This window comes from Oncorhynchus gorbuscha, linkage group LG01, assembly GCF_021184085.1.
Source record: "Oncorhynchus gorbuscha isolate QuinsamMale2020 ecotype Even-year linkage group LG01, OgorEven_v1.0, whole genome shotgun sequence".
Lineage (NCBI taxonomy): Eukaryota > Metazoa > Chordata > Actinopteri > Salmoniformes > Salmonidae > Oncorhynchus > Oncorhynchus gorbuscha.
This window is the reverse complement of record NC_060173.1, coordinates 108,906,389-108,931,443: the sequence shown is the minus strand read 5'-3', so window position 1 is coordinate 108,931,443 and position 25,055 is coordinate 108,906,389. Positions and strand designations below refer to the sequence as shown.

The 25,055-nt window shown below is 44.2% G+C and overlaps 1 protein-coding gene across 1 annotated transcript in view; it reads left to right on the top strand.

Annotated features, from left to right (window-relative positions):
- LOC123989302 (SH3 domain-binding protein 4) overlaps positions 1 to 25,055 on the top strand; it is an 81,164-nt gene that overhangs the window by 37,894 nt on the left and 18,215 nt on the right. The window contains exons 2-3 of the mRNA XM_046327940.1: positions 772 to 998; positions 1,168 to 3,557. Of these exons, the coding sequence (XP_046183896.1) occupies positions 875 to 998; positions 1,168 to 3,557 (2,514 nt within the window). The 5' untranslated portion in view covers positions 772 to 874. The remainder of the gene's footprint in view (positions 1 to 771; positions 999 to 1,167; positions 3,558 to 25,055) is intronic.

The following is a 25,055-nucleotide window of genomic DNA, read 5'->3' as shown; positions in this document are numbered from 1 at the left end:
ACTAAGTGGAGCAGTCATGGTGCTCTAGCACTATAAAGGGACATGAGTTGTCCTGATAGACAGACTTCCTCCTCTCTCAATCAGTAGATGACGTGAGACTCATTTTACAGAAGTGCCGAAAGTAACAAATTATAGTACCTAACCGTAGTTCATGTTCTATTATTGTAAACAAGTACATACGTTTTGGTATAGCATGCCACTACTCTCAGGATGATCTGTCTGTTGGTATATTTTAACAGAATGTAGAATTTCGAGATTGTAGACCAATGAGAGATGAGATTAAGACAATTCAGTGTCTACAGAGTTTCACATGAATGTTCAATAATATTCTTTGTCATTCTATTGGAAATGATCATGCACTCTTTGGAGTCTCACATTGAATGTCCTCTCCACCCACCTCGAGGAAGAGAACTTTGTGTGCAGGAATTACGTTGTTAGACACAACTCTCTCACACACACACACACACACACACACACACACACACACACACACACACACACACACACACACACACACACTAGGGACTAGGGGTGTTTTTCTTTCACTTGCCACATTCAAATTCCTGCCACATGTGAAACTTGCAAATATCTGGGGGATATTTACATCCTGTCAGCATTTGGTAATCCATTATTTGTTCCTCTTGATTATATTAGTGAGCAGGTTGCAATTCTGATTTATTTTTCTAATCAGAATGCATCTGCCCCATTTAATGAGATTGTCAAGTGTAGCTAAAAGCTAATTAAATCCAGTTTTTTCTCTCTCTCCTCCAGACACCATGGAAGGCTGTTGATGGCTAACTCTGCCTTCGGCTAAAACGTAACTCAGGAGAGCAGCATGAACACATAGGTTGGGTGTGCAGGGAAATAACCAACAATGGCCGCCCATCGAATCAGAGCGACAAACAACAACATTGCACTGCCGCGCTGCAAGTCAGAGGGGACACTCATTGACCTCAGTGATGGAGTGTCTGAATCCAACTGTCTCACAGATGTCAAAGGTATGCTATGAGGTTGATTATTACGTGTTAATTAACTGAGTAAAAAAACAATGTTTTGCTTGTGTAAATGTACTGTCATCACATGACTACGGTAAACCTTCATGTTGAGATATTTGTCGTAATATTGGTTCTCTGATTTACCTATTTTTTTAATGTTCTGTTTTTCCAGTGCCTTCTCCCAGTGCCTTAAGACTGGACGCCTCTGCCTCCTTCGGCACTGCCAGGGAAGTCGTTGCTATTAAGGATTACTGTCCCTCCAGCTTCACCACCCTCAGGTTCTCCAAGGGAGAACATCTCTTTGTGCTGGACACATCGGGTGGAGACTGGTGGTACGCCCACAACAGCACTGAGATGGGTTACATCCCTGCGACATACGTCCAGCCCATCAACTACCGGGACTCCTCCTTCAGTGACAGCGGTATGATTGACAGCCTAGGAGACTGCTCTGTTGAGGAGGGAGCCAAGGAGCTGGACCTCCTTGGAGATTGGACCGGGGTGATGCTGAAACCTACTGCCCCCCAAAACGGGAACCCCTTTGCCCCCCATCACCAGCTCCTTAGCCGTAGCTCCACTAACCCTTTCCTCAACGGGGCCCTTCAAGGTTCTTTGGATCAGAACAGTAATGAGAACAGTAAGTCAGTGGACCTTCTTCTTTTTGACAACCTAGTCTCCTCTGTCCCACCAAACTCTACCAGCAGTAGCATCAACATCAACGGCTTTGGCAGCGGCATTTTCGATCTGAAACCCATCAGCCCCAGTTTGGGAGTGGGCCAGATGTTACGCAGGGACAACCCATTCTTCAGGAGCAAGCGATCCTACAGTCTCTCAGAACTTTCAATCCTGCAGGCTCAGAATGACGCCCCTCAGGCATCCTCAGGTTTTTTTGGAGGCCTGAAAGCCCCTGCACCTGAACAGTTCCAGAGCAGAGAGGACTTCCGGGCGGCGTGGCTCAATCACCGCAAGCTAGCCAGGTCCTGCCATGACCTGGACTCCTTGGGTCAGAATCCAGGCTGGGGACAAACACAGCCAGTGGAGACCAACATTTTGTGCCGTTTAGACAGTTCTGGAGGGGCCGTCCAGCTTCCAGACACCAGCATCAGCATCCACATCCCAGAGGGCCATGTCGCCCCTGGAGACTCCCAGCAGATCTCCATGAAGGCCCTGCTGGACCCACCGCTGGAGCTCAACAATGACCGTACAACGACCATAAGCCCTGTGGTGGAGATCAAGCTCGGTAACATGGAGACCAAAACCACAGTCACCCTTGAGATGACGGTGTCCGTTGTGGTGAAGAAGGAGAGCAGGCAGACGACAAAGGTCATATGTGTGAGGAGTGACTGCAAGGAGGGGCCCTACACACCAATCCCCCAAGTCTATATGTATGGGGACACCATCCAGGTCTGTCTGGATAACCTTGAGCCCTGCATGTATGTGTCTGTTGTGGCCCAGGCCCAGTCAGTTGCTCCAGAAACCACTGTTTGGGACAACGTGGTGAAGAAGGTCACCCTCGGTGTCTATGGTCCCAAGCACATTCACCCATCCTTTAAGGCTGTGGTGGCCATCTTCGGCCATGACTGTGCCCCAAAAACATTACTGGTGAGTGAAGTAGGGAAGCAGGCCCATGCCACCCCTCCAGTGGCTCTTCAGCTCTGGGGGAAGCACCAGTTTGTCCTGGCAAGGCCCCAGGACCTTCGGGTTGGTGTTTACTCCAACATGGCCAACTATGAGGTAAAGGCCAGTGAGCAGGCCAGGGTGGTTAGGGGTTTCCAGGTCAAACTGGGAAAGGTTAGCCGGATAGTCTATGTGATCGCCTCACGCACTGCTGATGATGTCTCAGATTTCACATTACGTGTCCAGGTCAAGGATGACCAAGACTGTATTCTCGCCCAGTTTTGTGTTCAAACTCCAACACCACCACCCAAGACCGGTCCACAAACATCTGTGCAGAGGCGCTTCCTGAAGAAGAAGGAACTAGGGAAAATTGTCTTGTCTCCTCTGGCCATCACTACCAAATACCCTGTGTTCCATGACCGACGAATCCGCAACCTGAAGTTTGGCAAGTTGATCAAAACAGTCATCCGTCAGACCAAGAACCAATACTTACTGGAGTACAAAAAGGGGGATTACTTTGCCCTTCTGAGCGAAGAGAAAATCAAATTGAAGGGACAGTTGTGGACTAAGGAATGGTACATCTGTTACTATCAGGGTAGAACAGGGCTTGTACATGCAAAAAATGTTCTGTTGGTGGGCAAAGTAAAACCCATTTACTTCAGCGGGGCAGAACTAACCACTGCACTCTTACTGGATCAGATCCTGAAGCCCTGCAAGTTCCTGACGTACATTTATGCCTCTGTGAGGACTATACTGATGGAGAACGTAGGAAGCTGGAGGGCGTTTGCCGATGCCCTGGGTTACGTTAACCTACCGCTCTCACACTTCTGCCGTGCAGAGCTGGACAGCGAGCCTGAGAGGGTGGCGTCTGTTCTGGAGAAGCTGAAAGAGGACTGCAATAATACAGAGGGCAAGGAGAGGAAATCCTTCCAGAAGGAACTCATGACAGTAAGTTAGCATTTCCTTTCAACTATTATTCAGTCGGAAATGGGTGCTTTTGTCTGTCTTTTTGATGTGTGATTAACTTTTTTGTTTGTGTGTTTCGTTTAGTGTGCAACTTTTTTGTTTGTCTGTTTCATCTCGTGTGCATGCTTCAGCCCCTTATCTACTTCCAGCTGCTTGAGGCTATGGTCCAGTGCGCTAATCCTGTTGAGAGTGCAGTCAATAAGTGCTGTGTGGGCATCGACATCTAAGGAGTTGTGGAGAGCAGCAGAATATTTTGGCGTAGTCCAACCCCCACTGTTTCTTTCTTGTAAATCACATTGAGTTAGAGATGTGCTGAGGACTCAGCCTGCCTAGATAATGCTCTGTCTTCATTTCTTGTGTAAATCAAAACCTACCAGAAAACAACAGTACTGTCAAACTATGTTTCTGAAAAAGTGCCTGACTTTTGTCATTGTTTGATTTTGGAAGTCATATTCAGTGTTCTGACCATTGTAGAGGGTGTGGTGAATACTATTATGTGACTTAACATGATAAACTCAGACACACTGAAGAAGAGATCCATACATTTACATTTACATTTTACATTTAAGTCATTTAGCAGACGCTCTTATCCAGAGCGACTTACAAATTGGTGCATTCACCTTATGACATCGAGTGGAACAGTCACTTTACAATAGTGCATCTAAATCTTAAAGGTGGGGGGGGTGAGAGGGATTACTTATCCTATCCTAGGTATTCCTTAAAGAGGTGGGGTTTCAGGTGTCTCCGGAAGGTGGTGATTGACTCCGCTGTCCTGGCGTCGTGAGGGAGTTTGTTCCACCATTGGGGGGCCAGAGCAGCGAACAGTTTTGACTGGGCTGAGCGGGAGCTGTACTTCCTCAGTGGTAGGGAGGCGAGCAGGCCAGAGGTGGATGAACGCAGAGTGCCCTTGTTGGGTGTAGGGCCATAGAAACGTCTCTACTAGAGGTTCTGGTCCTTCTGTAGCTCAGTTGGTAGAGCATGGTGCTTGTAACGCCAGGGTAGTGGGTTCAATCCCCGGGACCACCCATACGTAGAATGTATGCACACATGACTGTAAGTCGCTTTGGATAAAAGCGTCTGCTAAATGGCATATATTATTATTATTATTATTATTATAGGTTGACCGATTATGATTTTAACGCCAATATCAATTATTGGAGGACCAAAACAAGCCGATACCGATTAATCTGACATTTTTTATATATATATATAAATTGTTGTATATTTATTTATATATATATATATATATAGTCATTATTACAAATAAATATATATATATATATATATTTGTAATAATAACAATTACAACAATACTGAATTAACAAGTAACACTTTTATTTTAACTTAATATAATACATTAATACATTCAATTTAGTCTCAAATAAATAATGAAACATGTTCAAATTGGTTTAAATAATGCTAAAACAAAGTGTTGGAGAAGAAAGTAGAAGTGCAATATGTGCCATTTAAAAAAGCTAACGTTTAAGTTCCATGCTCAGAACATGAGAACATATGAAAGCTGGTGGTTCCTTTTAACATGAGTCTTAAATATACCCAGATAAGAAGTTTTAGGTTGTAGTTATTATAGGACTATTTCTCTCGATAACATTTCTATTTCTTAAACCTTTGACTATTGGATGTTCTAATAGGTACTTTAGTATTGCCAGTCTAATCTCGGGAGTTGATAGGCGACGAGCTGCTGGCATACGCAGTAAAGTGCTGTTTGAATGAATGCTTACGAACCTGCTGCTGTCTACCACCGCTCAGTCAGACTGCTCTATCAAATTACAGACTTAATTATAATATAATAACAAATAGAAATAGGAGCCTTGGTTAATGAATATGGTCAAATCTGGAAACTATCATTTCGACAACAAAACGTTTATTCTTACTGTGAAATACGGAACCGTTCCGTATTTTATCTAACGGGTGGCATCCATAAGTCTAAATATGGCTGTTACATTGCACAACCTTCAATGTTATGTCATAATTACGTAAAAGTCTGGCAAATTAGTTCGCATCGAGCCAGGCGGCCCAAACTGTGACTCTGCGTGCAATGAACGCAAGAGAAGTGACACAATTTCCCTAGTTTAACATTGCTAATTTATTTTAACTAAATATACAGGTTTTTAAAAATATATTGATTAAGAAAGGCATTGGTGTTTATGGTTAGGTACAGTCGTGCAACGATTGTGCTTTTTTCGCAAATGTGCTTTTGTTAAATCATCCCCGGTTTGGCGAAGTTGGCTGTCTTTGTTTTGAAGAAATGGTCTTCACACAGTTCGCAACGAGCCAGGCTGCCCAAACTGCTGCATATACCCTAACTCTGTTGCACAGAACACAAGAGAAGTGACACAATTTCATTAGTTAAAAGAAATGAATGTTAGTAGGCAATATTAACTAAATATGCAGGTTTAAAAATATATACTTGTGTATTGATTTGAAGAGTTTTGACATGTCAGGGTTACCAACAGGGACAGTGATGACTGAATAATGCAGATGTTTAAAATGCTTAACCCTGATTGTTCCTGTTAATCGCTCTGGATTAGAGTGTCTGCTAAATTACTAAAATGTCAAAAGTAATGACACCAATAGTTATGTCTTGTGTGTGGCCTCCCATCTCAAACACATCTGAGGGGAAACGGTCAATAATATCTCAGCTATCAAAGAGAACAGGGAGCATAGTGATGCTTTCTGAAAGGGGCAGTAGAGACTAGAGGTCGACCAATTCATCGGAATGGCCGATTAATTAGGGCCGAATTCAAGTTTTCATAACAATTGGTAATCAGCATTTTTGGACACCGATCATGGCCGATTACGTTGCACTCCACGAGGAGACTGCTGACAAACCTGTTACGCGAGTGCAGCAAGGAGCCAAGGTAAGGTGCTAGCTAGCATTAAACGTATCTTATAAAAAACAATCAATCAATCTTAACACTGTGGCCGCACCCCACTAGACCAGAAACCAGCTAGTTTGGGCCTGACTTCAAAACATTCCCGCAAACCCAACCCTTTGTCTGTTTCCCTTTCTCACACTATCGTGTGGAAAGATGTTGGTCTTGAAATCGTTTTGTTCAGTATTGCCCAGGATTGCCGTTGGCAAAATTGACAACAGGTCCCGCAGTAAGTTTCTACACAAACCAATATTGAAAAGAAATTCTACATGAAGTCTTTCCTTCCCTCATTATGTATCAGTGTTGACAACATCTAAGAGATGTGATTTTCATTTGATAATCATCAATGTTGTCATCTGCGTGTCAATTTCATTGAATTTTAGATACACTGTGTGTGTGCTATTTGAAAATTCTGACATACTTAAAGTGCAAGAAAACTTCAGCCTCCCTCACTCTCTGTACCTCATAATACATTGTTCAATAACATTGAAGTCATGGACTTAGAGGTATGATGGAACATAAGCTATAATTTAAGTTGGGTTGTAAACAACAGTTACAACCATTTATAGACATGGGGGAGCTACAGTGTGGAGAAGAAGAACTGAATATAAAGATGTGTCCATGGTGGTGAATAAAAGGCCCAATTTCTCAGGGCCCTGTTTAATTCAGTTGTTTGGTGTACACGTTTTAATTTTGTGATACAATCAGCATTAAGCGTTTTCCCTTTTCACATGTACATAGAACATCTTGGCAAATAGGATGTACCTCATTGGGTGGATCTTTGGAAGCGATGGTGCAGCAACCAATAATACTGATGTTATTACAGAATTCCAAAGTATACACAAAACAAGTGCCATGCTTATACCAAACTCCTCCAGCCTTGCATTCATAGAATGTACTATTCCTGATGGATGACTCCCAAAGACCTTAACATTCACTCTTATAGTTTATTTATGGCAAATATCGCAGCGTAAACAACTTCACACAATGTTATTTGGTGCTTATGCAGAGTGGAAAATGAAAAAGTTAATCCACTTCCTTCCACTGAGGATGTTAGTTTTATGAGGCTCCACTGAGTTAGCCCAAGGTACAAGGGAGCTGAAACTTGCAGGATGGATATTTGTTAGCAATTGTGTTGTGATCTACATGTCAGTCATTTAGCAGACACTCTTATCCAGAGCGACATACAGTAGAGTACAGTAAACTGGTCCCCTGTGGGAATTGAACACACAACCATGGCTTGGCAAACGCCATGCTCTACCAACTGAGCCACACAGGACCCATCAATGTACATACCCACCCCTCCCAAATAGAGAGAGATTCCTCTGTGTTAGACATGGGACTATACCCACTACTCCCAAATAGAGAGAGAGATTGCTCTGTGTTAGACATGGGACTATACCCACCCCTCCCAAATACAGAGAGATTCCTCTGTGTTAGACATGGGACTATACCCACTCCTCCCAAATAGAGAGAGAGATTCCTCTGTGTTAGACATGGGACTATACCCACCCCTCCCAAATAGAGAGAGAGATTCCTCTGTGTTAAACATGGGACTATACCCACCCCTCCCAAATAGAGAGAGATTCCTCTGTGTTAGACATGGGACTATACCCACTCCTCCCAAATAGAGAGAGAGATTCCTCTGTGTTAGACATGGGACTATACCCACTCCTCCCAAATAGAGAGAGAGATTCCTCTGTGTTAGACATGGGACTATACCCACTCCTCCCAAATACAGAGAGATTCCTCTGTGTTAGACATGGGACTATACCCACCCCTCCCAAATAGAGAGAGAGATTCCTCTGTGTTAGACATGGGACTATACCCACTCCTCCCAAATAGAGAGAGAGATTCCTCTGTGTTAGACATGGGACTATACCCTCCCAAATAGAGAGATATTCATCTGTGTTAGCCATGGGACTATACCCACTCCTCCCAAATAGAGAGAGATTCCTCAGATTTTCTCCCTCTGCCTCCCCCATTTTACCTTCTCTGAGTTAGTGGAACTGCATTGCCTGTAGTAATTGCCTGTTGAAGCATAATGCAATTAATTAGAAACACTTTTATCTAAAATAAAGATGGATAATGAGTCTGCGTAGATAATAGCAACCACCAATTGAACATCACTGCTAAAGCACAAAACTTCAGTACCCATGTTAAATCTATATCTAGCAACAGGCCATGAACTTTGTTTTAATGAAATCTGTGATGCCTATGGGGTTACCTTAATACCATTTATGAGAAAATATGTTTAGTGCATTCTGTTAATTTTGCATGTTTATTTCATGCAAGGCTCCAGCTATGAAATGCTTTTGTGATCTAGCTAATTTGACTGATTTTGTAGGATGTATATTTCAGAGCGAGGGTAGTAAAGTACAAATTATATTCTATCTTGAGTCTTGTCTAACCTACATTTGAACCAAAACACCCTGATGTTTATCCTGATAATTGAGCTGAGCAGACCATTATTTTTCTGGTACGTAGGCTACAATCCTCCAGGCTTTTCAGAATAAGCCCCCAGATTCAGTGTAGACTGTCAAAAACGTGTTGATGGTACAATGGGCTATTTATTACAAACACAAAGCCTGAAGCATGCTAAGCATAAAGATTGGAATGCCCCACTCTGTCACATCAGATATCCTTTCGGCAACAATACATTGCAACATTGATAGAACTCAAAAATATACACTGCTCCAAAAAATAAAGGGAACACTTAAACAACACAATGTAACTCGAAGTCAATCACACTTCTGAAATCTGTCCACTTAGGAAGCAACACTGATTGACAATACATTTCACATGCTGTTGTGCAAATGGAATAGACAACAGGTGGAAATCATAGGCAATTAGCAAGACACCCCCAATAAAGGAGTGGTTCTGCAGGTGGTGACCACAAACCACTTCTCAGTTCCTATGCTTCCTGGCTGATGTTTTGGTCACTTTTGAATGCTGGCGGTGCTTTCACTCTAGTGGTAGCATGAGACTGAGTCTACAACCCACACAAGTGGCTCAGGTAGTGCAGCTCATCCAGGATGGCTCATCAATGTGAGCTGTGGGAAGAAGGTTTGCTGTGTCTGTCAGCGTAGTGTCCAGAGCATAGAGGTGCTACCAGGAGACAGGCCAGTACATCAAGAGACGTGGAGGAGGCCATAGGGGGGCAACAACCCAGCAGCAGGACCGCTACCTCCACCTTTGTGCAAGGAGGAGCAGGAGGAGCACTGCCAGAGCCCTGCAAAATGACCTCCAGCAGGCCACAAATGTGCATGTGTCTGCTCAAACGGTCAGAAACAGACTCCATGAGGGTGGTATGAGGGCCCGACGTCCACAGGTGGAGGTTGTGCTTACCGCCCAACACTGTGCAGGACGTTTGGCATTTGCCAGAGAACACCAAGATTGGCAAATTTGCCACTGGCGCCCTGTGCTCATCACAGATGAAAGCAGGATCACACTGAGCAAATGTGACGTGGAGTACGTTCCGCTGCCTGCAACATCCTCCAGCATGACCGGTTTGGCGGTGGGTCAGTCATGGTGTGGGGTGGCATTTCTTTGGGGGGCCGCACAGCCCTCCATGTGCTCGCCAGAGGTAGCCTGACTGCCATTGGGTACTGAGATGAGATCCTCAGACCACTTGTGAGACCATATGCTGGTGCGGTTGGCCCTGGGTTCCTCCTAATGCAAGACAATGCTAGACCTCATGTGGCTGGAGTGTGTCAGCATTTCCTGCAAGAGGAAGGCATTGATGCTATGGACTGGCCCGCCCGTTCCCCAGACCTGAATCCAATTAAGCACATCTGGGAAATCATGTCACGCTCCATCCACCAACACCACGTTGCACACAGATTGTCCAGGAGTTGGCGGATGCTTTAGTCCAGGTTTGGGAGGAGATCCCTCAGGAGACCATCCGCCACCTCACCAGGCATTGTAGGGAGGCACGTGGAGGTCATACAGGCACGTGGAGGCCACACACACTACTGAGCCTCATTTTGACTTGTTTTAAGGTCATTACATCAAAGTTGGATCAGACTGTAGTGTGGTTTTCCAATTTTAAATTTGAGCGTGACTCCAAATCCAGACCTCCATGGGTTGATAAATTTCATTTTCATTGATAATTTTTGTGTGATTTTGTTGTCAGCACATTCAACTATGTAAAGAAAAAAGTATTTAATAAGAATATTTAATTCATTCAGATCTAGGATGTGTTAGTGTTCCCTTAATTTTTTTGAGCAGTGTATATTTATTGCATATTTTTATCATGTACATTCTTGCCCGAACAGATGAAACTGTGGTGGACTACTGTATACCTCAGCAAAAAAGCATATATATTCTGGCACAGAACGTATGACAGAAACTAGTCATGACCCTCATAGTGGTGAAAATATTGAAACTGATTTTGTTTGTTTGAAAATCATTGTACTCCGAATGTATCCAGTGCCAGCTTTTTTTCTCATTCAACCCACTGAGAAGAATGTCACATTACTTCTCTTTCATCAGGATGAGTAAAGCTCTTTGGAAGCAGGGCTTTTGCCCAGAGGTTGGCCCTCATCTGTCAGTCATGCTGTTCTCTCGTAGCTAGCCAAAAGGGGTAATACAACACAAAAGTACTTGATCCAATATGATCCCTGCACTGGGCAGAGTTACACCTACCCCAGCTTAACCTGCACTCAGTCATTTTTCTCCAATATCCATGAGTCAACAAAGCTCAGCAGTCTGGGTCAACATAGGTATTAGGCTTGGTGGTATAGCTTATATACCTTATACTGGGGTATTTGGAAAAAGCCACACAATGGTTTTTCAATACTGTCAATTTCGTCAGAACTATTTCTTTGAAGTGTTTCAATAAATTTGAATATTAGTAGCTACTTTTTAAGTTAATGCCTGCAGACAAATTGCACAATAAGTTAGGCGATAATATTGCGTATTGCGCATATTGCGATCTTCATTTCACAGGTCACATTATTTTACTTTATGAAGTTTACCATAGTTCCCCAGAACAGTTGAGCCATTCACATGTTTGTTGTAAAGAGCACAACAAGAGAAAGTGGGAGCTGGTGAGTCCATAGTGTTCTATGGGTGAGTCTCTACTGGTGAGTCCATAGCGTTCTATGGGCGAATCTCTGCTGGTGAGTCCGTAGCGTTCTATGGGCGAATCTCTGCTGGTGAGTCCGTAGCGTTCTATCGGCGAGTCTCTGCTGGTGAGTCCGTAGCGTTTTATGGGCGAGCCTCTGCTGGTGAGTCCGTAGCGTTCTATGGGCGAGCCTCTGCTGGTGAGTCCGTAGCGTTCTATGGGCGAGCCTCTGCTGGTGAGTCCGTAGCGTTCTATGGGCGAGCCTCTGCTGGTGAGTCCGTAGCGTTCTATGGGCGAGCCTCTGCTGGTGAGTCCGTAGCGTTCTATGGGCGAGCCTCTGCTGGTGAGTCCGTAGCGTTCTATGGGCGAGCCTCTGCTGGTAAGTCCGTAGCGTTCTATCGGCGTGTCTCTTGTGCGGCTCACACAAGGTGATGTTACACTTGTACGCCGTTCACTACTAAATGTTTGCCATCGGATATCTTAACAGCTTTCTGCCTTGTTTTAGAAATCAGCTCTGTTATCTGAGTTAACTGTACAGCTGCCATTTTTCTCTGTGCTTCCTACTAGTGTTTTTTTCCTTTTTGAAAAGTCACAACTTGGTTTATTTGCACAATTACTCTCATTCACTTACGCCTGAATTTTTTTCCTCACACTGAAAATTATATTCAGTATCTACTAGCTACGCTTGTATACATTTATGAGCTGGATTTGCCTGTCTTTGCAATTAGCTAAATGCTAATGAGAAAATTAACATATAAACTAACAGCATCTGTGTGCTTTCGCTATTACTTGTGCTAATCTTGTTAGCATGTTGGTTATAGCACCTCCTTGTATGCTATGCCGGTAATACTATAAATCCCAGGATGGCAGAGGAATGGTATGAAAATTTGGATACCACCCAAGCCTAATAGGTATTGAACAGGATGTTTCTCAGGAAAAGTGTAATCGGCCACTGCTTTTGACACACGTGCGTGCGTGTATTTGTATTGATTAGGGATCCCCATTAGCTGTTGCCAAGGCAGCAGCTACTCTTCCTGGGGTCCAAACACGTTAAGGCACTTACATTACATATAAAACAGTACATCATATAACATTATTACACCACTACATATCTACAATAGAAAATGTATAATACCACCATACAATAATATTACAATGTACATGTTTACATTACATTACATTTACATTTAAGTCATTTAGCAGACGCTCTTATCCAGAGCGACTTACAAATTGGTGCATTCACCTTATGACATCCAGTGGGACAGTCACTTAACAATAGTGCATCTAAAAACTTAGGGGGGGTGGGGTGAGAGGGATTACTTAACCTATCCTAGGTATTCCTTAAAGAGGTGGGGTTTCAGGTGTCTCCGGAAGGTGGTGATTGACTCCGCTGTCCTGGCGTCGTGAGGGAGTTTGTTCCACCATTGGGGGGCCAGGGCAGCGAACAGTTTTGACTGGGCTGAGCGGGAGCTGTACTTCCTCAGTGGTAGGGAGGCGAGCAGGCCAGAGGTGGATGAACGCAGTGCCCTTGTTTGGGTGTAGGGCCTGATCAGAGCCTGGAGGTACTGAGGTGCCGTTCCCCTCACAGCTCCGTAGGCAAGCACCATGGTCTTGTAGCGGATGTTAAAGCTTCAACTGGAAGCCAGTGGAGAGAACGGAGGAGCGGGGTGACGTGAGAGAACTTGGGAAGGTTGAACACCAGACGGGCTGCGGCGTTCTGGATGAGTTGAAGGGTTTAATGGCACAGGCAGGGAGCCCAGCCAACAGCGAGTTGCAGTAATCCAGACGGGAGATGACAAGTGCCTGGATTAGGACCTGCGCCGCTTCCTGTGAGAGGCAGGGTCGTACTCTGCGGATGTTGTAGAGCATGAACCTACAGGAACGGGCCACCGCCTTGATGTTAGTTGAGAACGACAGGGTGTTGTCCAGGATCACGCCAAGGTTCTTGGCGCTCTGGGAGGAGGACACAATGGAGTTGTCAACCGTGATGGCGAGATCATGGAACGGGCAGTCCTTCCCCGGGAGGAAGAGCAGCTCCGTCTTGCCGAGGTTCAGCTTGAGGTGGTGATCCGTCATCCACACTGATATGTCTGCCAGACATGCAGAGATGCGATTCGCCACCTGGTCATCAGAAGGGGGAAAGGAGAAGATTAATTGTGTGTCGTCTGCATAGCAATGATAAGAGAGACCATGTGAGGTTATGACAGAGCCAAGTGACTTGGTGTATAGCGAGAATAGGAGAGGGCCAAGAACAGAGCCCTGGGGGACACCAGTGGTGAGAGCGCGTGGTGAGGAGACAGATTCTCGCCACGCCACCTGGTAGGAGCGACCTGTCAGGTAGGACGCAATCCAAGCGTGGGCCGCGCCGGAGATGCCCAACTCGGAGAGGGTGGAGAGGAGGATCTGATGGTTCACAGTATCGAAGGCAGCCGATAGATCTAGAAGGATGAGAGCAGAGGAGAGAGAGTTAGCTTTAGCAGTGCGGAGCGCCTCCGTGATACAGAGGAGAGCAGTCTCAGTTGAATGACTAGTCTTGAAACCTGACTGATTTGGATCAAGAAGGTCATTCAGAGAGAGATAGCGGGAGAGCTGGCCAAGGACGGCACGTTCAAGAGTTTTGGAGAGAAAAGAAAGAAGGGATACTGGTCTGTAATTGTTGACATCGGAGGGATCGAGTGTAGGTTTTTTCAGAAGGGGTGCAACTCTCGCTCTCTTGAAGACGGAAGGGATAGCCAACGGTCAGGGATGAGTTGATGAGCGAGGTGAGGTAAGGGAGAAGGTCTCCGGAAATGGTCTGGAGAAGAGAGGAGGGGATAGGGTCAAGCGGGCAGGTTGTTGGGCGGCCGGCCGTCACAAGACGCGAGATTTCATCTGGAGAGAGAGGGAGAAAGAGGTCAGAGCACAGGGTAGGGCAGTGTGAGCAGAACCAGCGGTGTCGTTTGACTTAGCAAACGAGGATCGGATGTCGTCGACCTTCTTTTCAAAATGGTTGACGAAGTCATCTGCAGAGAGGGAGGAGGGGGGAGGGGGCGGAGGATTCAGGAGGGAGGAGAAGGTGGCAAAGAGCTTCCTAGGGTTAGAGGCAGATGCTTGGAATTTAGCGTGGTAGAAAGTGGCTTTAGCAGCAGAGACAGAGGAGGAAAATGTAGAGAGGAGGGAGTGAAAGGATGCCAGGTCCGCAGGGAGGCGAGTTTTCCTCCATTTCCGCTCGGCTGCCCGGAGCCCTGTTCTGTGAGCTCGCAATGAGTCATCGAGCCACGGAGCGGGAGGGGAGGACCGAGCCGGCCTGGAGGATAGGGGACATAGAGAGTCAAGGGATGCAGAGAGGAGGAGAGGAGGGTTGAGGAGGCAGAATCAGGAGATAGGTGGGAGAAGGTTTGAGCGGAGGGAAGAGATGATAGGATGGAAGAGGAGAGAGTAGCGGGGGAGAGAGAGCGAAGGTTGGGACGGCGCGATACCATCCGAGTAGGGGCAGTGTGGGAGGTGTTGGATGAGAGCGAGAGGGAAAAGGATACAAGGCAGTGGTCGGAGACATGGAGGGGAGTTGCAATGAGGTTAGTGGAAGAACAGCATCTAGTAAAGATGAGGTCGAGCGTATTGCCTGCCTTGTGAGTAGGGGGGAAGGTGAGAGGGTGAGGTGAAAAGAGGAGAGGAGTGGAAAGAAGGAGGCAGAGAGGAAAGAGTCAAAGGTAGACGTGGGAGGTTAAAGTCGCCCAGAACTGTGAGAGGTGAGCCGTCCTCAGGAAAGGAGCTTATCAAGGCATCAAGCTCATTGATGAACTCTCCGAGGGAACCTGGAGGGCGATAAATGATAAGGATGTTAAGCTTGAAAGGGCTAGTAACTGTGACAGCATGGAATTCAAAGGAGGCGATAGACAGATGGGTAAGGGGAGAAAAGAGAATGACCACTTGGGAGAGATGAGGATCCCGGTGCCACCACCCCGCTGACCAGACGCTCTCGGGGTGTGCGAGAACACGTGGGCGGACGAAGAGAGAGCAGTAGGAGTAGCAGTGTTGTCTGTGGTGATCCATGTTTCCGTCAGTGCCAAGAAGTCGAGGGACTGGAGGGAGGCATAGGCTGAGATGAACTCTGCCTTGTTGACCGCAGATTGGCAGTTCCAGAGGCTACCGGAGACCTGGAACTCCACGTGGGTCGTGCGCGCTGGGACCACCAGAGTAGGGTGGCCGCGGCCACGCGGTGAGGAGCGTTTGTATGGTCTGTGCAGAGAGGAGAGAACAGGGATAAACAGACACATAGTTGACAGGCTACAGAAGAGGCTACGCTAATGCAAAGGTGATTGGAATGACAAGTGGACTACACGTCTGGTCCGTAGCCTGGGCGAATGTTCAGAAAGTTAAGCTACGTAGCAAGAATCTTATTGACTAAAATGATTAAAATGATACAGTACTGCTGAAGTAGGCCAGCTGGCAGTGGGTGCGTTGTTGACACTACACTAATCAAGTCGTTCCGTTGAGTGTAATAGTTTCTGCAGTGTTGCTATTGGGGGCTAGCAGGCTAGCTAGCAGTGTTGTTTACGTTACGTTGCGTTAAAAGAACGACAATAGATGGCTAGCGAACCTAGAAAATCGCTCTAGACTACACAATTATCTTTGATACAAAGACGGCTATGTAGCTAGCTAAGTAGCTAGCTACGATCAAACAAATCAAACCGTTGTACTGTAATGAAATGAAGTGAAAATGTGATACAACCTGTGAATGCGACCGGGTAGTTGAGTTCTATACAGAAACGTTGGCTAGCGTTGGCTAGCTGTTGGCTAGCTAGCAGAGTCACCTACGTTAAGGACGACAAATAGCTGGCTAGCTAACCTCGGTAAATTAAGATAATCACTCTAAGACTACACACTCTAAACCTAAACAACACAATTATCTTGGATACGATGATACGAAGACAGCAAAGACAGCTATGTAGCTAGCTAACACTAAACTAATCAAGTCGTTCAGTTGAGTGTAATAGTTTTCCCAGTGCAGCTAATCAGTGGACGTTAGCTAGCTGGCTAGTGAAGACTACGTTAGGACGGCGAAATACGATAATTACGCAATTATCTTTGATACAAAGACGGCTATGTAGCTAGCTGAGAAGAAATTGCTAGGATAAGACAAATCAAACCGTTGTGATATAATGAAATATAATGAAAAAGTTATACTACCCGTTGGAGCGACGTGCAGATGCGACCACTCGCTCCAACCGGAACCGGAAACTAATGTGTGTGTAGATGCGTGTGGTAGCACTTGTATACGTGTGTCTGTACCTTTTGTGTGTGTGTGTGTCTCTTCACAGTCCCTGTTGTTCCGTAAGGTATGTTTTAAAAATAATTGTATCTAATTCTACTGTTTGAATCAGTTACCTAATGTGGAATAGAGTTCCATGTAGCCATAGCTCTGTGTAGAACTGTGTGCCTCTAGTAAGTTTAAACCGACAGCTTGGTACATTTAGCTTGTCAACACTTATAAACACTTATAAAACAAGTAGTGATGAAGTCAATCTCTCCTCCACTTTGAGCCATGAAAGATGCATATCATTAATGTTAACTCCCCATGTACTTTTAAGGGCCAGCCATGCTGCCCTGTTCTGAGCCAAATATAATTTTCCTACATCCCTTTTTGTGGCACGTGACCGACCACACGACTGAACAGTAGTCATCCAGGTGCAACAAAACTAGGACCTGCCTTGTTGATAGTTTTGTTAAGAAGGCAGAGTATTGCTTTAATATGGACTTTATACTGTAAAATAGCATTGTATCTGGTCAAACGCCATTTTTTCCAAAAGTTTACTAAGGTTTGCTAACAGGCTGACTGGTTGGATTTTTGATCCAGTAAAGGGTTCTTAACTATTCTCCGGTAGCGGATTGACTTTTGCGTCCCTCCAGACCTGCGGCACACACTTTCTAGTAGGCTTAAATTGAAGATATGGCAAATAGGAGTGGTAATATCGTCTGCTATTTCCCCCAGAAATGTTCCATCCCCAGTGGCTTGTCATGTTCATAGTCAACCATTTTTTTCACCTCTTCCGCATTCACTTTACAGAATTAAAAAATACAATGCTTGTCTTTCATAATTCGGTCATATATACTTGATGTGTAGTGTCAGTGTTTGTTGCTGGCATGTCATGCCTAAGTTTGCTAATCTTGCCAATGAAACAAATAATAAAGTAGTTTGCAATATCAGTGGGTTTTGTGATGACTGAGCCATCTGATTCAATGAATGCCAAGTTAGCTTTTTTTTTCCCCTAAATTTCATTTAAGGTGCTTTTTACTATCAAACTTATATATTTTTTTTACTTTTTTTGCCAATCGGTTGTGCCAGACTTATTTGCCAAGCCTTTTGCCTCATCCCTCTACACCATACAATTTTTCAATTCCTCATCAATCCAAGGGGATTTATGTTTTTACAGTCATTTTCTTAATGGTTGCATACTTATTAGTAACTGGAGAAAGCAATTTAATAAATATTACAAGTCTAGTGTCTGGTTGCTAACACACTACAGACTAGCGAATATCCTTTACATCATCAACTTAAGAATCACTACAGAACTTCTGATATGACCTCTTATACAATATATTATTACGTCCAAGATATGGCTACTTTATTTTAATCACTACGTCCTATGTGTGTGTGATCACTACATATAGTGTGTGTGTGTTGTAACCCTGTATGGGTTCCTTTGCCCTGCTTTTTAACAATGTTTTGTTTTACTTTCTCCATGGCATTTGTTATATCAGACTCCCACTTAGGAAGGAAATGACAAAGCTTCTAAATCAGTTTATTTAACAACCTGATCAACTCTATATGAAGGAGATGTCGTGCTACATGAAGCAAATGGTGTTAACACCAGATACGGACTATTTTTTTAAGGTATCTGTGAACAACATGCATATCTGTATTCCCAATCATGTGAAAACCATAGATTAGAGCTTAAATTATTTATTTCAATTGACCGATTTCCTTTTATGAACTGTAAATCATATTCTTGTTAAGTGTATTTGGGATTACATAAAACTGACAGACAAAGCAAAGCGAGAGAGTGTCTTCTAATGGAATTGTTTTTGTCATTATTATCCTGTTGCTGTGCATCTTAAAAAACAGTTAGCAGACCGAGGCTAAATGCTGAGGACAACTTAACATTTTAATGTTATCTGGACTCACAAGTGCTGTAATGGTCAAATCAATAGAAGAGCCTGACTGCCAAGCGTGGATGTGATGAATATTGCACACATACTATGCAAAGTGTGACTATTAAAACCTTTCCTAACCAGAAACTGTGGATTGATGGCAGCATTAACGCCAAACTGAAAGCGCGAGCCACCGCTTTTAATCATGGCAAGGCGACTGGAAACATGACCGAATACAAACAGTGCAGCTATTCCCTCTGCAAGGCAATCAAACAAGCAAATAGTCAGTATAGAGACAAATAGAGACAGCTCAAAGACGAGACGTATGTGGCAGGGTCTACAGTCAATCATGGATTACAAAAATAAAACCAGCCCCATCGCGGACATCGATGTCTTGCTCCCAGACAAATTAAACAACTTCTTTGCACACTTTGAGGACAATACAATACCACTGACACGGCCCGCTACCAAAGCCTCTGGGCTCTCCTTCTCCATGGCCAACGTGAGTAAAACATTTAAACTTTCTGGGATCATTTACTTCAGCTCGGAAAACATGGGACCAAAACATTACAGGTTGCATTCAAATTTTTGTTCAATGTAGAAAGAAGCCAATTCTCTGTAAGATGTACGGATGTTCTCACTCACTCTTTGTGTATGAAATCAAGCCTCAGCTGTGATGTCTGAGCTCTGCACTGCAACATCAAACAGCCAGCCAGGTCACTGACTGAGAGACAAAAAATAATCACACAATTTGGTGTTTTATGTGTATTGCGTCTTCTAGACTCTCACAAATGTAGGCTCTTAAAACCTGTTAAGGAAGTTGAGAATTTAAGCAGCTTTTCGCAGCTTTTTGTTAAAAATCGCGCAACATTTCAGCGCCCTGCTATTAATGCCAGGAATATAGTATATGCATATGATTAGTATGTGGATAGAAAACACTCAGACGTTTCTAAAACTGGTTAAATCACGGCTGTGACTATAACAGAACGTGCGTTTCATCGAAAAGTGCATGAAAATATGATCACTGAAAATGGAAAAAAATATCCATCCGCGTCTTCAAGGAATTGTTCAAAGTGAACCGAATTAAAGTAGGCCGAGGTTGCAGTGCCTACAGCTTCCACACGTTGTCTAGAGTCTTGTCATTTGATTCGCAATTGATTCTTGGTCTAACCGAATCAAGGGAACCATTTCCCTCCGGTCTCCGACCGGATGTTTTGGTCGAGCTTTCTTCAGACATGTTTTCGACACGGACAGCTAAAGAATTTACATCGCCTCCTGATGAATTTTATCGCTTATTAACGTGTACTAATGCCTAAAGTTGCATTACAAAAGTATTTCGAAGTGTTTTGTGAAAGTTTATCGTCGAATTTTTGAATTTTAAAAAATGACGTTACGTTAAAAAGACCCTAAATGATGTTTATGGGACATCTAGGAGTACCAAGAAAGAAGCTCGTCAAAGGTAACGAATGGTTTATATTTTATTTCAGCGTTTTTGGTTTGCGCCGGCTAACGCAAAATCTGTCGTGTTAGGTGACGTTGCAGTATTTTGAGGGTGCATGGTATCAGATAATAGCTTCTCATGCTTTCGCCGAAAAGCATTTTACAAATTTGACTTGGTGGATAGATTCACAACGAGTGTAGCTTTAATTCAGTATAATTGTATGTGCATTTAATGAAAGTTTGAGTTTTATAAAAAACTATACGTGGCGCACTTGAAATTTCAGCTGATTTATGTTCCCACCTCGGAACCACGGCCCTAACAAGTTAATTTGATCACTGAGAGAAATGTAAAACTTGTAGTATATTGGTGTTTTAAAAAGGCTTTAATTTCCCCTTTGAAATTTGACTTGATTTTCTCTTACGAAAAATATCAACCTCTACAAAAAGGTCAATTTTATTAATTTCACAGAATCCTGTTGCTGCAGGATCATTGTCCTGCTGTAGAAAACTGGCTCACATGATGATCCTACATCTGCACATAACAATAATGTGGGCTTGTATCAACCCCATTCTGATAACCAGAGGTCTGTGTGTAATGACCATGGAGTTTGGTGTATGATGGACGTGGGCCAGGTTATGTCTCTGTGGGGGATCACAGCCCCACAGATGTTTCCTGTCTCATTGTTAACAGGCTAAACAGAAGCGCCAGTTATGGACCAAGAGGCGCCTGCTGTCCACTTGACCTCCCCTTTACTCCTTTGGATAGCCCCTCAACCTCAGCCCAGCTATTACCAGACAACCTGTATACTATTCAGTTTTCAGATGGGCTCTGACCGAGACACCTTTGCACCCGTTCCATTCTGCAAATAGGATTTGGGAAAAAAGAGAAAATCTGGAGAGGTTCTAAACCGCGTAGGTGGGCACCCCAATGTGTCCTGCGCTTAGAGGGATTTCGTTCGCAACTCTGTAGCAGACCCCTACTCTACTCTTTGAATTATTTGCGGAGAGGGATATCCCATGCAGTTGGTAGTTGGTTACTCAGGAGTAATAATAACAATCTGTTTCTGGAAGACTACTTTGAAAGTTGGAAGCGGCCATCGAAATGATTATGTGCGGTTAGCTCTGTGCTTTGCCATTTTTGTACACAGCTCCCCTTTTTTCCCAGCATCCCTAGACTCCATCTTCTGTTCCTCACTTTCTGATCAAGGCTCTTCTGTTCTCCCTCCCTCCCACCCTTCCTTCAGCAGTAAGGTGTGGCCAACTACTGTGATGGTGCAGTTGACAGCTCTCCATATGTTTCCCTCCGGAGATTTGAGACATTTGTTTGTTTTCACTCATCTGCCAGTCTGGGTAGAATGGAGGGGGTTCATGCAGAAGGGTGGAGTGACACAATCAGAACCCAGAATTCTCTAATCGCAGCTAAGCAGACACTTGTTTTGGTTGAGGGTATGGAGGCGTTCAGTTGGATATGTGTATTCAAAAAGGAAAACACGAAGAGCGCCTACAGGTTGAAAGGGAAAAGTAGAACTAAGAGAACAAGAGCGTGACTAAAATGAGTGAGTGGCTGAGATGGAACGAGGGAGCAGAAATGGAGAGCGGTGGATAAGATGGAAGTAGAGAGACTGACAAAGCCGATATACACAGTACATGAGTAATGGGAGATTATATACATTTAAAAAAAAATACTTTTAGTTAAGAACAAATTCTTATTTGCAATGATGGCCTACCCCGGTCACTACCTCCCCAAACCTGGACAACGCTGGGCCAATTGTGCACCGCCCTATGGGACTCCCAATCACAGCCAGTTATGATAAAGCCCAGGATCGAACCAGTGTTTATAGTGAAGCCTCTAGCACTAAGATGCAGTGCCTTAGAACAATGCGCCACTCGGGAGCCCTTGGGATGATTAGAGAATAAGGAGTCTAGAGAGACGAGAGATATCGCTATTCTTCAAGAAGCATCACATTCCTCAAATGAACTCCCTCAGTTCTCAACCTGCCATTGATCACTCGGAGCTATCCTTAGATCTTGCTTTCATACGCTTTGTTTACAAGTAGTAAACGATCGAGCTAAGACTGATTCATGCTGTGTAAAGCCCCGCCTGCCCCTGTCAGAAATATGCTTGCCGGAGTTGCATTCAGTGAGATGATTTATGCAGTGCAGAGTTTGCGTACTGGTACTGGCTGCTGTAAACAATCGTTGTGACATTTAGCTAAATCACTCGCACACACATTCAGAAACACATTCACACAGCCACAAACACACAAAACAACAATCCTTTATGCCTCAGTGACATTTGAGGATAACAGCACCACGTATAATTCCTCTTCAGCTGTCTGTGATGGTCTGTGGCCTGAAGTTGGCAATTATGCCCTGCGTGGATTTAACCCATTGTCTATTGGTGGAAAATTATTAAGTAGAAATAGACTTGAAATACCAGAAACAATTAAAAAATGTTTGCTCAAACTTCCTTGAATCCTGTCCCAGTACCTAGATGTTATCATACGACTCTTGACAAAACATTTTTACCTGTATTTAACTAGGCAACCACTTTCAATGACGGCCTAGGAACAGTGGGTTAACTGCCTGTTCGGGGCAGAACAACAGATTTGTACCTTGTCAGCTCGGGAATTTGAACTTGCAACCTTCCAGATACTAACCCAACGCTCTAACCACTAGGCTACCCTGCCCCCCCAATGTAAATACATGATTCGTGTCACACATCATAACAGTATTAACACTGTCCCTTAATAACAAACATGTGTTTTCAGATGGCATACAAATACATTTGTAAAGTTATGAGCCTAGTTGGTTTAGCCACAGAAAAAGACAGCAATCTTCCAGTGGCTTTTTTGAAAGATATCACATAGAACTGCAAAAGCATTGCTCTCCACTTTCTGGAGGACCGAGTTTTGAAAGCAGTGCAATTCGAGTATAATAGCTAAGGAGATGTAGAAAATTATTCTGGTTGTTTGCGAATATGGCATCCGTGACAAAGAGGGAGAAGCGTCCATCCATATAAACGGGTAAGATAGTCTAGCTAGCAACATTTTCAGATATTACATCTTTCTAATTTTGTCAAAGTTGTTTTCATTTCAAGTTAGTGTACTGTTAGCTAGCTAATGTTAAGTGCATGATCTGTGTAGTTATATTATTCTTTTCTGAGCCATTTGAAATTGCTAGTTATAGCCTATTAGCTAGCTAACGTTGAACCTGGTTGGTTATCTACCTGCAGATTCATGCAGGGTAGTGATCTTCTGAGTTGGGATTATGGTTCATTGTTTAGCTAGCTAGCTACATGGCTAAACAAAAAAGACTCCACTATACAAGTAACCATTTCAATAGAATATTAATGATGTCATTGTGACAACTGTCGATAGACGTAGCTGGTAAATTTGCTCAGGCTATCTACTCCAATTTCAGAGAACTCTCGCTCTTCTGACAGTGTGTTACGCACGCCTCTATGAAGAGGGAACGCAACACCCTGCTACAACTAAACTCTGTGAAGTGAAAAAGGTATGGACTGTAGGTGCGAGTAAGGATGACAGACAGATTGTGGTACCGTTTACAAGGACTTTATTCCTTTACACGGTAATATGGGGAAAAGGGGCTGGACGGAACCAAAGCAAAGAAAGTAAATCTCAAAGCCCCCCCCCCCCTCTATATTACCTGCCTACCCACTACTTACCTAATTTAGCACCACCCTAACCAAAATACAGGGGGTGGTCCGCCCAGGTCTTACCTAGTGTGCCTAGACAGCGAATATGCTACGGGTATATGTATGCCCGCGGGCCTCTTGCCTAAGCACTCCCTAGGTGCCTTCCCCTTCCCCCCCTGGGAACAAATGAAACAGAATATTAAACAATTTTACAAACAAACTAAGAAACCAAGGACATCAAATAAGCTCTATCTGAGCAACAAACTCACAAAACATACCAACTCAGCAATGAACTCCCAGCAAACTCAACCTCCAACAAAATCAACCTCCAGCAAAATCAACCTCTAGCAAAATCTCTCACCCTGAACAGAACACTGGCTTTTATATAGCTTCTGAAGGAATGGGTAATTGGAGACAGCTGCGTCTTGACGAGGGGGCGGGGTCAGCTCTCCAATTAGCCATGGAGTCGACCAATCAGCTGCTTGAGGGATTTCAGGAAGCCATTTCCTGAAATAAACACATGCAAACATACAAACTACAACACATAAACTGGGGAACGTAACAGTGCCAGAGTGCAGAATAACTGACAGATTTACTAACACTTAACACCCGTTGAATATGGCCGGTGTCAGTAAACGTTGGCATAAAATAGTAATTACATTGTTGCCAGCTGCACAATTGCAGTCACCAACACTCTGGATAACATAAACAGCCTAACCAGCTTTGCTAGGGTGAGTAAAATGGTCAGTGAGCTGTTCTCCCATTTGTCTCTGGAAGTAGCTAGCAAGCTAGGCCAATGTTAGCTTGGGTGCTTGACTGCTGCTGTTTTGGTCAGAACACTCGGATCAACCCTACACCTCGGCCAGAGCGTCCAGTGTGCGCTCTGAACGCTCCGAGAGCGAAACACTATGAATTTATGAACTGACAATCTGACAATGCCCAGAGAGCGAACTCTGATCACACTGGCACTCCAGATTAAATTTCCAAACACACCCATAGTATAAACCAGCCTTTAGTCTTGAAATCTTTGGTTGTTTAGCACATGGCCTCACATGTGAATCCTTAAAAAGATGGGTGGGGCTAAGGCTTAAAAAGATGGGTGGGGCTAAGGCTTAAAAATATGGGTGGGGCTAAGGCTTAAAATGATGGGTGGGGCTAAGGCTTAAGAGGGTGTGAACAATGTGACAGATAGCCTACGGGTTAGAGCTAGTAGTTAGAGCATTGAGTTCCTGGATCGAATTCCCGAGCTGACATTCAGTTCCCCGGTAGGCCGTCATTGTAATAAGAAT